Below are 12,631 nucleotides of genomic sequence, written 5' to 3'. Positions count from 1 at the left end.
GGCTGTTGGCAATTTGTACTGATTGTGGTCTGCCGGTGTGGAAGTCAAGGATGCTGTTACATGTACCAGAGGAAGTAGTTGAGGCTGGGAATATCCCAGAAACAGTTTAAGAAACAGTTAGATAGGTACATGGATAGGGAATGGGAAGGCTTTCCGCAGAGACCTCTCCCTCCGTAACTCCCTGGTCAATTTGTCCCTTCCCACCCAAACCACCCCCTCTCCGGGCACTTTCCCTTGCAACCGCAAGAATTGCTACACTTGTCGCTTTACCTCCCCCCTCGACTCCATTCAAGGATCCAAGCAGTCTTTCCAGGTGCAGCATAGGTTCACCTGCACCTCCTCCAACCTCATCTATTGCATCCGCTGCTCTACATCGGTGATCCCTAAGGGGAGGCTTGGCGATCGCTTTGCCGAACACCTCCGCTCGGTTCGCAATAACCAACCTGATCTCTCGGTGGCTCAGCACTTCAACTCCCCCTCCCATACCAAATCTGACCTTTCTGTCCTGGACCTCCTCCATGGCCAGATGGAGGAGCAGCACCTCATATTTCAATAGACAATAGGTGCAGGAGCAGGCCATTTCGCCCTTCGAGCCAGCACCGCCATTCAATGTGATCTTGGCTGATCATCCCCAATCAGTACCCCGTTCCTGCCTTCTCCCCATATCCCCTGACTCCGCTATTTTTAAGTTTCGCTTGGGCAGTTTGCACCCCAACGGTATGAACATTGACTTCTCTAAATTCAGGTAGTCTTTACTTTCTCCTCCCCTTCTCAGCGCTCCCTCAGCCCTCTGGCTCCACCACTTCCTTTCTTACTCCGCCCGCCCCCACCCACCCTCACATCAGTTTGAAGAAGGGTTTTGACCTAAAACTTTGCCTATTTCCTTCGCTCCATAGATGCTGCCACACCGCTGAGTTTCTCCAGCATTTTTGTCTTCATGGATAGGACTAGTTTGGAGGGATATGTATCAAGCGCAGGCAGCTGGGACATGTTGGCCGGTGTGGGGAAGTTGGGCCGAAGGGCCTGTTTCCACACTGTATCACTCTATGACAATAAGTCTATAACTATGTTGCAGTTATATACGATGTTGGTGATGCCACATTTAGAGTATTCTGTTCAGTTTTGGGCGCTGTGGTATAAGACAGATGTTGCCAAGTTGGAAAGGGTGCAGAGACGATTCACGATGATGATGCCTAAGCTATAAGGAGAAGTTGAGCAAGCTAGGACTCTATTCCTTGGAGTGCAGGAGAGTGGGACGATGGTGGATCTTATAGACGGAGGGTGATCTTGTAGAGGTACACAAAATCATGAGGAATAGATCAGGTAAATGCACAGAGTCTCTTGCCCAGAGTAGGGGAATCGAAACCAAACAAAGTGAGGGGGGAAATATTTAATAGGAACCTGAGGGTTTACTTTTTTTTACACAAAGGGTGGTGGGTGTATGGAAGAAGCTACTGGATGAGGTAGTTAAGGCAGGCACTATCGTAACAGTTAAGAAACATTTAGACCAGTACATGGATAGGATATGTTTAGAAGGGTATAGGCCAAACACAGTCAGGTGTAGATGGGACACGTTGGTCAGTGTGGGCAAGTTGGGCCGAGGGGCCTGTTTCCACACTGTATAACTCCATGTTCTCACACTTGTGACCACATGGGTTTCTCCAAGTGCTCCAGATTCTTTCCAAATCCCAAAGATGTGTGGGTATGTAGGTTAATTGGCAGAGGTTCCAGTGGTTGGGACCCCTTTTCTCAGTAAACAATTGGAAGTTGGTGGAGAAAAACTAGTCACAATAACTACTTACCAATTGGGATCAGAATCATACCAAAGTGTCAGTATATTGATATTTAATTCATATTTAATCTCATGAAAAGCAATATTCATTCCCAGTATTATATGAACTGGACTATTTTCTTTATATTAAATTTTAAACATACTTTCAATAAATTAGACTTGACATAGTCATGAAAATTCATTACCTTTCCTTTTTCTGTAAAAATCTGCCGAAACTGCAGCCATCCTTCCTTAGAACCATCGCTAAAGCTGTCTGATGATGAATCTCTTCTTGGGCTCACATCTTCTGAAAATTTCAGGCTCTCAGAGGCCTAAAGAAAATGGTAGAGAAATAGTGCAAATATTCCTTAATGATAGAAAAAAAATAACAGCAGATTTAAATAATTTTTCCAGAAACATTAATTCAGGTATGTTGTAACACATGGCGTGACACAATAATGATAGATTACGATTACCAACTAATTTTTTTAATTCAAATTAGACATCTTCCCATAACATCTTCTCATTCCAAGTTCAGAAAACCCATTTTAAGCATCGCCTTTCAATAATATGTGAGAAGCATGCCAACAGACTGCAGTAATGCTTCATACTGTGCAGACTGCTCAACATTAGTATTACAATGTCTTCTAACAGTGTGCCACTGTACTCAGCCTACATAGACAGAAATGTGATACCAATCTTTGTTTTCACTTTCTAAGGGACCTTTGTTCCAGTGAACATCAGAAGTATCAGGCTAATTTACTTATATTCATGCATAAAAAAATCATTTGGGGAGAAAAGAAGTGTTGTGAGAATTTAATTAAAAATTAACAAATGTTCTTTTGAAAGTCTAGCTTCTGGACAGTTCTAATAGGCATAGGAATGGAGTGGTTAAGTTACTGTGCTAACCATTCCCAATAAGACAATTGGGGGGAATTAATTCAAATAATTAAATAAAGCCACAAATTTTTTTTAATCCAGACTCGGAAAATCATAAATAACCAACTATTTCATTGATACCCTTCAAAGAGGAAAATCTGACATCTTCTGACGATGGTTTCATTAACATGAAAAATTAATGCTGTTTCTCTTTATATGGATGCTGCCCGACCTGCCGAGTGTTTCTAGCTCTGTTGTTATTTCAGGTTTTGCAGCACCCTTCTGTTCTTTTATTTTTTTTTAATCTTTACCTGGGTTGCAGATATATAACTCCACAAAAAACAATGTGGTTAATTCTAAAATGTCTCCTCTGTTTAGTGACAACAAAATGACAAGACTGTCATGGTCATGCATATTCATGAAGAGATTATCAAGGAATTGGTAATCACGGGCCTAACTATTAAGCTTTATATCTGGTGTTTGTTTTCGTCGAAGTAGAGCTGACCGAAGGAGGACCTGATTGAGATGCACAAAATTAGGAAGGCCATGGATAGGCTAGATAATAGAAAACCTTTCTCTGGAGCACATAGGTTTAAAGATAAGGGTTAAAAGATTTTGAGAGGATTTGAGAAATAATATTTTCATCCAGCAGGTGGTTGAAGTCTTCAGTAAATTGCCTGAGGGGGTTGGTGAAGACACATGCTCTCACACCAACTTAGCAGCATTTAGATGAGCACTTGGAGCACCATGGCAATAAAAGGCTGTGGCCGAGTTTGATAAAGGAACTTGAGGTTAAGGAGCCATTAGGAGGTAGTGACCATAATATGGTCAAGTTTAATCTACAATTGGAGAGGGAGAATGGTAAATCGGAGGTGTCAGTGTTTCAGTTGAATAAATGAGACTATGGAGCCATGAGCGAGGAGCTGGCCAAAGTTGACTGGAAAGATACCCTAGCAGGGATGACAGTGGAACAACAATGGCAGATATTTGTTGTTTGTTATTTGTTGTGGGGGGACTTGAGTGCTGACATGGATAGAGAATTGGTTGGCAGACAGGAAACAAGAGTAGGGATTAATGGGTCCCTTTCAGAATGGCAGGCAGTGACTAGTGGGGTACCGCAAGGCTCGGTGCTGGGACCGCAGCTATTTACAATATACACCAATGATTTAGATGAATGGATTCAAAGTAACATTAGCAAATTTGCAGATGATACAAAGGTGAGTGGCAGTGTGAACTCAGAGGAGGATGCTATGAGAATGCAGGGTGACTTGGACAGGTAGGGTGTGGGCAGATGCATGCATGGCAGATGCAGTTTAATGTGGATAAATGTGAGGTTATCCACTTTGGTAGCAAAAACAGGAAGGCAGTTTACTATCTAAATGTTGTCAAGTTGGGAAAGGGGGAAGTACAACGGAATCTGGGAGTCCTTGTTCATCAGTCAATTAAAGTAAGCATGCAGATACAGCAGGTAGTGAAGAAAGCAAATGGCATGTTGGCCTTTATAACACGAGGAGTTGAATATAGGAGCAAAGAGGTCATTCTGCAGTTGTACAGAGCCCTAGTGCGACCACACCTGGAGTATTGTGTGCAGTTTTCATCCCATAATTTGAGGAAGGATATTCTTGCTTTTGAGGGAGTGCAGCATAGGTTTACAAGGTTAATTCCCGGGAGGAGGGACTGTCATATGCTGAGAGAAGTGAGCAGCTGGGCTTGTATACTCTGGAGTTTAGAAGGATGAGAGGGCATCTTATTGAAACATATACGATTAATAAGGGTTTGGACACGCTAGAGGCAGGAACATGTTCCCGATGTTGGGGGAGTCCAGTACCAGGGGCCGCAGTTTAAGAATAAGGGGTAAACCATTTAGAACGGAGACGAGGAAACACTTTTTTTCACAGAGAGTTGCGAGTCTGTGGAATTCTCTGCCTCAGAGGTCGGTTCTCTGGATACTTTCAAGAGAGAGCTAGATAGGGCTCTTAAAGATAGCGGAGTCAGGGGATATGGGGTGAAGGCAGGAACGGGATACTGATTGGGGATGATCAGCCATGATCACATTGAATGGCAGCGCTGGCTCGAAGGGCCAAATGACCTATTGTCTATTGAGTTCTGAACTGAACATAATTTTATTTTAGCAACCTACAGAGGAAAGTTCATGTCAGCATTCTTAACATTGATGCAAAATATTATGTCACAAAAAGAGGTTGTGAAAAAATTAGGAAGATTAATATTATACAGGTGCACAATCTTTTATCCGGTTCCAAATAACGAAAAGCTCCGAATAGCGGACATTTTTTCGGTCCTTGAAGACGTTCACCGAGGGCGGCCCGCAGAGGTGACAGCGGAACCTCCGGTCGGTCCTCGAAGAAAGGGGAACTAAATCCCCATTCATAAAAGAGAAGGTGAGGGTATATTGCGCGAGAGGGTTAATAATTGACAATCTGCTGCTGCCTGCCCGCTGAATTAAAAAGTTCCCACAGTGTATCGTGAGTCTTGCGTGGGAACTTTTTAACTCAGCGTGCAGGCAGCAGCGGATTGTCGCTCCCTTCAGTTTCACCCCACCTACACCCCTCTGCTTCTCGGCCATGTGTGTGACCCCTTCCCTCCCCTCTCCAGCTCCCCGCCCATTGCACCGGCACGGGGGCTTTGCACTGTCTTCACGTCGGCGATGCCAGCAGGTCAGTGCCAGTCACCGGAGACGTCAGGACCAACGGGACACCGACCCCCAGGCCCACAGCAAGCACGGAGATCCCAGAGACCCACAGCCAGCAGCAGCCCAGCCCCATTCCAACTCCAGAGGAACACGCTCCCCGTAGGGACAGAAGCTGATGGTGTGCAAGGTACGTCTTGATCTTGGGGTGGCACAGCTTGGGCTGTGGGCGAACTGCCACTTGTCGCCGTAGCGGCCCATCGGGGAGCGGATTCCTCTGGAGTTGGAGGGACAGGGAGACACAGCGGCTTTTGAGAATGGTGGGCAATCACTTCCAAAGTTCTGCCCACACAGTCAGTACACCTCTCCTACACTTTTCTCCCGCACTAAGATCATCTCGCAGAGAATGATCCCAGCCTAACCCTCCCTATTCTCTCCTATTCTGCAAGAAAAAACTACATTGAAGGCTCAAACTCGCGATCGAATAACTGCCGGGATCGAGGCGCAAATTCGTGATCTTGCGGATATGAGCCGAGCACTCTACCACTGAGCCAGCCGTTAAAATCTACGTTAAAAATCTTCCATTCCGAAAGCCGAAAAATTCTGAATTACGAAAAGTGTCTGGTCCCAAGGCTTTCGGATAAAAGGTTGTGCACCTGTATATAGCTTTTAATTTTGGAAGTCATCTCGTACACCTCTGCAGTGCTGGGTTAATGATGTCAGACATTGTATATTTGAATCTTAAAAGTTACTACCTTGTTTTTTTACATTATGGGAACCTTTAATTGAAGTGTGGTGGGGAAATGAATGAATGGAGGTGGAATAATGCAGTTCAATTTTTTTTTTCACATTACAAACCTTCTTCAATCCTTTCAGGCTAGGCACTTGCTTCAATGATTTTCTGTAAAAAAAAAAATCATTAAAAAGCGAATTAATTCTTCAATTAATTATTTCTATCATCAAAATTCAAGAAAAACTGCCTATATGAATCAGTAACTTACAACTTTTCTTCTTTATAATTATCTAATCCTTCATCATATGACTTTGATCTCTCAGTTTTTCCACTGGGCTTTGAATCAGGAGTCGAAGTTCTGATGGCATCTGAAGGAAATTCTTACAATTAGTAATGTAACATGATCACATTCAATAATTTGTAGCAATTGCATTGACTACAGGTGATGACGCTATTTTGCCATTCAGGTAACCGAATTCATAAATTACTACCCAAAAATTTGAGAAAATCCAAATATATAAAATCCGGAATAAAATTTGCTCACATAAAATTTATACGAATTATTTTTCTTTTCAACTCTCATTTCTTGATGCCAGCGCAGATTATGTGGCTTCATAAGGAAAATCGTGATACAGACTATTTTCTAGGAATGCACCCCCCCTCCCCTGCCTCATTCCGTAAATTGTGGGTTGCCTGTAAAAGCTGCACGTTTCCAGATTAAATTTGTACCTAAGCACTCACCTTGATCATGTGATAACTGACGACGAATAAAAGGGGATGGTTTAGTCGGGCTGGAAGGTACTGCTGCTGTCCTTAGTGTTTCAGAGACTCCAGCTGAAATTACTGCTGATGCAGGAATGTGAGCAGATTCATGATCAATACTGGGACTTGTAGGTTCATCTAGGGATAATGTTAAGAACATCGTAAATTTTCAACCATTAAATATGTCATTTCATTCATGCATATACGAATATACTATATCACATTCAAAAATCAAATGTTTCAGAAATAACAGAATTTTATGAAAAAAAATCAATATAAAATGGTAGGTTTGAACATATAGTTGTAAAAATTTGCAGAATAATATATTTTCTTATTAACACATACCCTGCATCAAATTTTATATATTCCATGGTGAGCATTTTATGTACATTATTTACAGCACTATTTGTAAAGTGCTAAAATTATATAATTACAGATAAATCCACATTTTCCAGAAAATCTTGAAATACAGGAATAGTGGGAGGACTGGCTGATGAAGTTCAATCTGAGCAAGAGCGAGGCGATGCACCTTGTGAGGTTGAATGAAAGGGGAAGATGCATGGCTGATAGCAAGACCTTTAACAGCATTGATGCACAGATGGATCTTGGGGTCCATAATAGCGGCAACACCGTGTGCAGACGGGATATCGAAGGACGAGAAGCCGAAGCGAAGAAGTGCAACCAAGATAACGAACGGAAACGACGCCGAAAAGCCAAATAACCAAATGGACACGTTGCTGAAAAGCCAAATAACCGAATGGGCAACTCAGCCTGGACAGGCAGCATTTCCAGAGGGAAGGAATGGGTGACGTTTCGGGTCGGGACCCTTCTTCAGACTGAACTGAACTCTCGTCAGTGAGAGTACTTGTGATTGTCTGAAGAAGGGTCTCTACCCAAAACGTCACCCATTCCTTCTATCCAGGGATGCTGCCTGTCCCGCTGAGTTACTCAAGCTTTTTGTGTCTATCTTCAATTCTATCCCCACCGGCCAGTGGAGTGATGGACCAATTGAGGACAAGGTCTCAGACAAATCCCATCCCCAGAGACGTCATGTCCATTATTTGGCTTTTCGGCATCGCGTCCGTTCGGTTATTTGGCTTTTCAGCGACACGTCCGTTCGGTATCTTGGCTTCCACTTCGTCACTTCGGCTTCTCATCCTTCGACGCTCCGTCTGGGTACCATGGATAGAGTGGTAAAGGGTGCGGTGCATATGGTATGTTTGGCCACATTGGCTAGGGCATTGAATATAAGACAGACCATCACACCCAACCTCCCTTCTATTGACCCCATTTATACTTCACGCTGCCTCGACAAGGCCAGCAGCATAATCAAGGACAAATCGCACCCTGGCCACTCCCTCTTCTCCCTTCTCCCATCAGATAATAGGTATAGAAGTGTGAAAACGCACACCACTAGATTCAGGGACAGTTTCTTCACAGCTGTTATCAAGCAACTGAATCATCCTACCACAACCAGAGAGTAGTGCTGAACTACTATCTACCTCTTCAATGACCCTCGGACTACCCTTGATCGGACTTTGCTGGCACTAAACGTTATTCCCTTATCATGTATCTATACACTGTAAATGGATTGATTGCAATCATGTATTGTCTTTCTGCTGGCTGGTTAGCAGGCAACAAAAAAGCTTTTCACAGTAACTCGGTACACGTGGCAACAGACTAAACTGAGGAGTTAGTAAGTCATAATGTAGCTCAAGAAAACTTAGGTGAGCCCACCTATGGAATTTTGTGTGCAGTTCTGGTCGCCCCTGTAAAGGAAGGATATGGAAGCTTTGGAGAGAGTGCAAAAGAGCTTTATTAAATTGCTACCTTGGTTAGGAGGTCATGTAAAAAAAAGTGAAAAAACTGGAATGGGTTTCTCTCGAATACCAGATTCAGGGGAGACTTGATAGTCATAGGTCATACAACATGGAAACAGGCCCTTTCGCCCAATTTCTCCATGCTCACCAGCATGCCCCATCTGCACTAGTCTCACCTGTATGCATTTGGCCAATATCCCTCTCAGCCTATCCGACCCGCGTATCAGTCCAAATATTTTTAAAACACTACTAGACTAAGTGTGACGAGTTGGATCCCTAACCCCAACGCAACCCATTCCCCCAACGCAAAATTCCACCACTCACCCATAGACCCCAACTGCGCTGGCGCGGCTCATTTCCACTCTCCCCTTACTCCTCACCCTCACTCTTCTTTCTCCTCCTTCCCTCCCCCAATTGCTCCCTCACCTCTCCTTTCCCCAACTCCGTCACCCCCTCCCTCCCTCCATAACTTCTCTCCCCTCTCCTACCCCTCTATCCCCCACCTCCACACTCCTCACCTCCCCCTATCCCCCACTATCCCTCCTCACCACCCCCACTGCCCTCCTATCCCTCTATTTCCCCTCCTACCCCACTCTCCCTCCTCACCTCCCCCACTTTCCCCTCCCTACCCCCTCCTTTCCTCAATCCCAGTCTCCTTCCTCACCTCCCCCACTTTCCCCCCTCTCCCTCAATCCCCCCTCTCCCCCTCACCTCCCCAACTCTCCCCCCCACCTCAATCCCCCCAGTCTCCTCCTCCCTCCCCCACTTTCCCCCTCTCCCTCCCTACCCCCTCCTCTCCCTCACTCTCTGTGTGAAAAATGTTTTTCTCATCTCGGTCCTAAAAGATTTCCCCCTTACCCTTAAACTGCGACCCCTTGTTCTGGCCTTCCCCAACATCGGGAACAATGTTCCTGCATCTAGCCTGTCCAACCCCTTAAGAAATTTGTAAGTTTCTATAAGATCCCCCCCCCCCCAATCTTCTAAATCCTAGCGAGTACAAGCCGAGTCTATCCAGTCTTTCTTCATATGAAAGTCCTGACATCCCAGGAATCAGTCTGGTGAACTTTCTCTGTACTCCCTCTATGGCAAGAATGTCTTTCCTCAGATTAGGAGGCCAAAACTGTACGCAATACTCCAGGTGTGGTCTCACCAAGACCCTGTACAACTGCAGTAGAACCTCCCTGCTCCTATACTCAAATCCTTTTGCTACGAATGCTAACATACCATTCGCTTTCTTCACTGCCTGCTGCACCTGCATGCCTACTTTCAATGACTGGTGTACCATGACACCCAGGACTCGTTGCATCTCCCCTTTTCCTAATCGGCCACAGATAATAGTCTACTTTCCTGTTTTTGCCACCAAAGTGGATAACCTCACATTTATCCACATTATACTGCATCTGCCATGCATTTACCCACTCACCCAGCCTATCCAAGTCACCTTGCATCCTCCTCACAGCTAACACTGCCACCCAGCTTCGTGTCATCCGCAAACCTGGACATGTTGCATTCAATTCCCTCGTCCAAATCATTAATATATATTGTAAATAGCTGGGGTCCCAGCACTGAGCCTTGCGGTACCCCACTAGTCACTGCCTGCCATTCTGAAAAGGACCCGTTTACTCCTACTCTTTGCTTCCCGCCTGCCAGCCTATCCACATCAATACTGAACCCCCAATACCGCATGCTTTAAGTTTGTATACTAATCTCTTATGTGGGACCTTGTCGAAAGCCTTCTGAAAGTCCAGATATAACACATCAACTGGTTCTCCCTTATCCACTCTACTAGTTACATCCTCGATAAATTCTATAAGATTCGTCTGACATGATTTACCTTTCATAAATCCATCCATCCACTTTCCAAATGTGCTGCTATCCCATCTTTAATAACTGACTCTAGCAATTTCCCCACTACCAATGTTAGACTAACTGGTCTGTAATTCCCCGTTTTCTCTCTCCCTCCCTTTTTAAAAAGCGGGGTTACATTAGCTACCCTCCACACCGCAGGAATTACTCCAGAATCTAAACAGTTTTGAAAAATTATCACTAATGCACCAACTATTTCTGGGGCTACTTCCTTAAGTACTCTGGGATGTAGCCTATCTGGCCCTGGGGATTTATCGGCCTTTAATCCATTCAATTTACCTAACACCACATATCGGCTAACCTGGATATCACTCAGTTCCTCCATCTCGTTTGCTGCAGGGCCAGACAACATTCCTGGATGCGTTCTAAGAGACTGTGCCGAGCAACTGAAGGATGTCTTCACAGACATTTTTAACATCTCACTCTGCCAGGCAGTAGTGCCGAATTGTCTTAAGAGTGCCACCATCGTCCCTGTACCGAAGAAACCAAACCCAGCCTGCCATAACGACTTTCGACCAGTGGCCCTAACACCCATTGTAATGAAGTGTTTTGAGCGACTAGTTATGCAGCACATCAAAAACAGTCTACCTGCCAACCTAGACCCACTGCAGTTCGCCTACAGAGCCAACCGATCCACAGAGGACGCAGTCTCAACAACACTGAACCTCGTGTTGTCACATCTCGATCGGAAAAACACCTATGCCAGGATCCTCTTCATAGACTTCAGCTCCGCTTTCAACACAATCATCCCGCAGCAGCTGGTGGAGAAGTTGGAGCTGTTGGGGGTTGATGCTGGCACATGTAGCTGGGTCCTGAACTTCCTGTCGCAGCGGCAGCAGGCAGTCAGGGTGGGCAGTAGAACATCAAAAACGATAGCCGTGAGCACTGGCTCACCCCAAGGCTGTGTCCTAAGCCCCCCCTCTGTTTAGTCTGCTGACACACGACTGTACTGCCAGACTCAATAACAACTTCATCAGCAAGTTCGCTGATGACACAACAGTAGTGGGTCTCATCAGTGACAACGATGAATCGGCGTACAGGATGGAGGTGGAGCTGCTCACAGGTTGGTGCAAATCCCACAACCTCATTCTTAACGTGGGAAAAACTAAGGAGATGGTGGTTGACTTCAGGAGGGCAGGGAAACAACACCATACACCTCTGCACATCGACGGAGCTGATGTGGAAAGGGTCAGCAGCATGAAGTTCCTAGGACTACACCTGTCTGATGACCTGACGTCCACGGCCAACACCACAGCTCTGGTCAAGAGAGCCCAGCAGCGACTTCACCCCCTCCGAAGACTACGGAAAGCAGGCCTCCCCACCACACACCTACGGACTTTTTACAGGGGGACTGTTGAGAGCACACTGACATACGGCATCACTTCCTGGTTCGGGAGCTGCAAGGCGTACGAACGTCACCAACTGGACAGGATAGTGAAGACCGCAAGCAGGATTATTGGTGCTCCACTCCCCTTCCTGCTGGACATATACAAGAAGAGATGCATCAACAGAGCCATCTCCATCATCAAAGACCCTTACCACCCATCGCATGACTTTTTCACCATCCTCCCATCTGGGAAGAGGTACAGGAGCATCAGCTGCAAAACCAGCAGGATGCTCCTCAGCTTCTTCCCACAGGCTATAAGACTGTTAAATGAACTTTCCCCCCTGCCAAGTATCGCGCACAAACACCCCGCTGCCAGTCGGAACGGCTGTTGAATGTTATTGAATGTTATTAGAGGGTTAAATTGTTCATGACATGTATTTTAACTTTAATTGCTATTTATTTTGTAACGAAAACTGAATGGACACTGGTCGAGAAACGTTTTTTTTTGTTTCCTCTGAGTATGCGAATACTCAGGAAATGACAATAAAGATTTACAATTACAATTACAGTCCCCTGCTATTTCAGGCAGATTATTTATGTCTTCCTTAGTGAAGACAGAACAAAAGTAGTTATTTAATTGGTCTGCCATGTCCTTGTTCCCCATGATCAATTCACCTGTTTCTGACTGCAAGGGACCTATATTTGTTTTAACTAATCTTTTTCTCTTCACATATCTATAAAAACATTCATCCATGCAGTCTTTAAATGCCTTTCATTGCCTATTCACTGTCAACCCTTTAAGAATCAATTACCAGTCTATCTTGTC

At 45.0% G+C, this 12,631-nt stretch overlaps 1 protein-coding gene across 5 annotated transcripts in view; it reads right to left on the bottom strand.

The window, feature by feature from the left end:
• LOC129707346 (rho GTPase-activating protein 21-like) overlaps positions 1–12,631 on the bottom strand; it is a 159,119-nt gene that overhangs the window by 46,613 nt on the left and 99,875 nt on the right. For all 5 annotated transcript variants that reach the window (XM_055652324.1, XM_055652314.1, XM_055652340.1 and 2 more), the window contains 4 exons: positions 6,772–6,930; positions 6,299–6,398; positions 6,156–6,198; positions 1,978–2,103 (listed from right to left, as the gene is read on the bottom strand). In XM_055652324.1, coding sequence (XP_055508299.1) covers positions 1,978–2,103; positions 6,156–6,198; positions 6,299–6,398; positions 6,772–6,930 — 428 coding nt within the window. The remainder of the gene's footprint in view (positions 1–1,977; positions 2,104–6,155; positions 6,199–6,298; positions 6,399–6,771; positions 6,931–12,631) is intronic.

The sequence above is a fragment of the Leucoraja erinacea genome, chromosome 2, assembly GCF_028641065.1.
Source record: "Leucoraja erinacea ecotype New England chromosome 2, Leri_hhj_1, whole genome shotgun sequence".
Lineage (NCBI taxonomy): Eukaryota > Metazoa > Chordata > Chondrichthyes > Rajiformes > Rajidae > Leucoraja > Leucoraja erinaceus.
The sequence above is the reverse complement of the archived record's forward strand: the minus strand, read 5'-3'. Positions and strand labels throughout refer to the sequence as shown.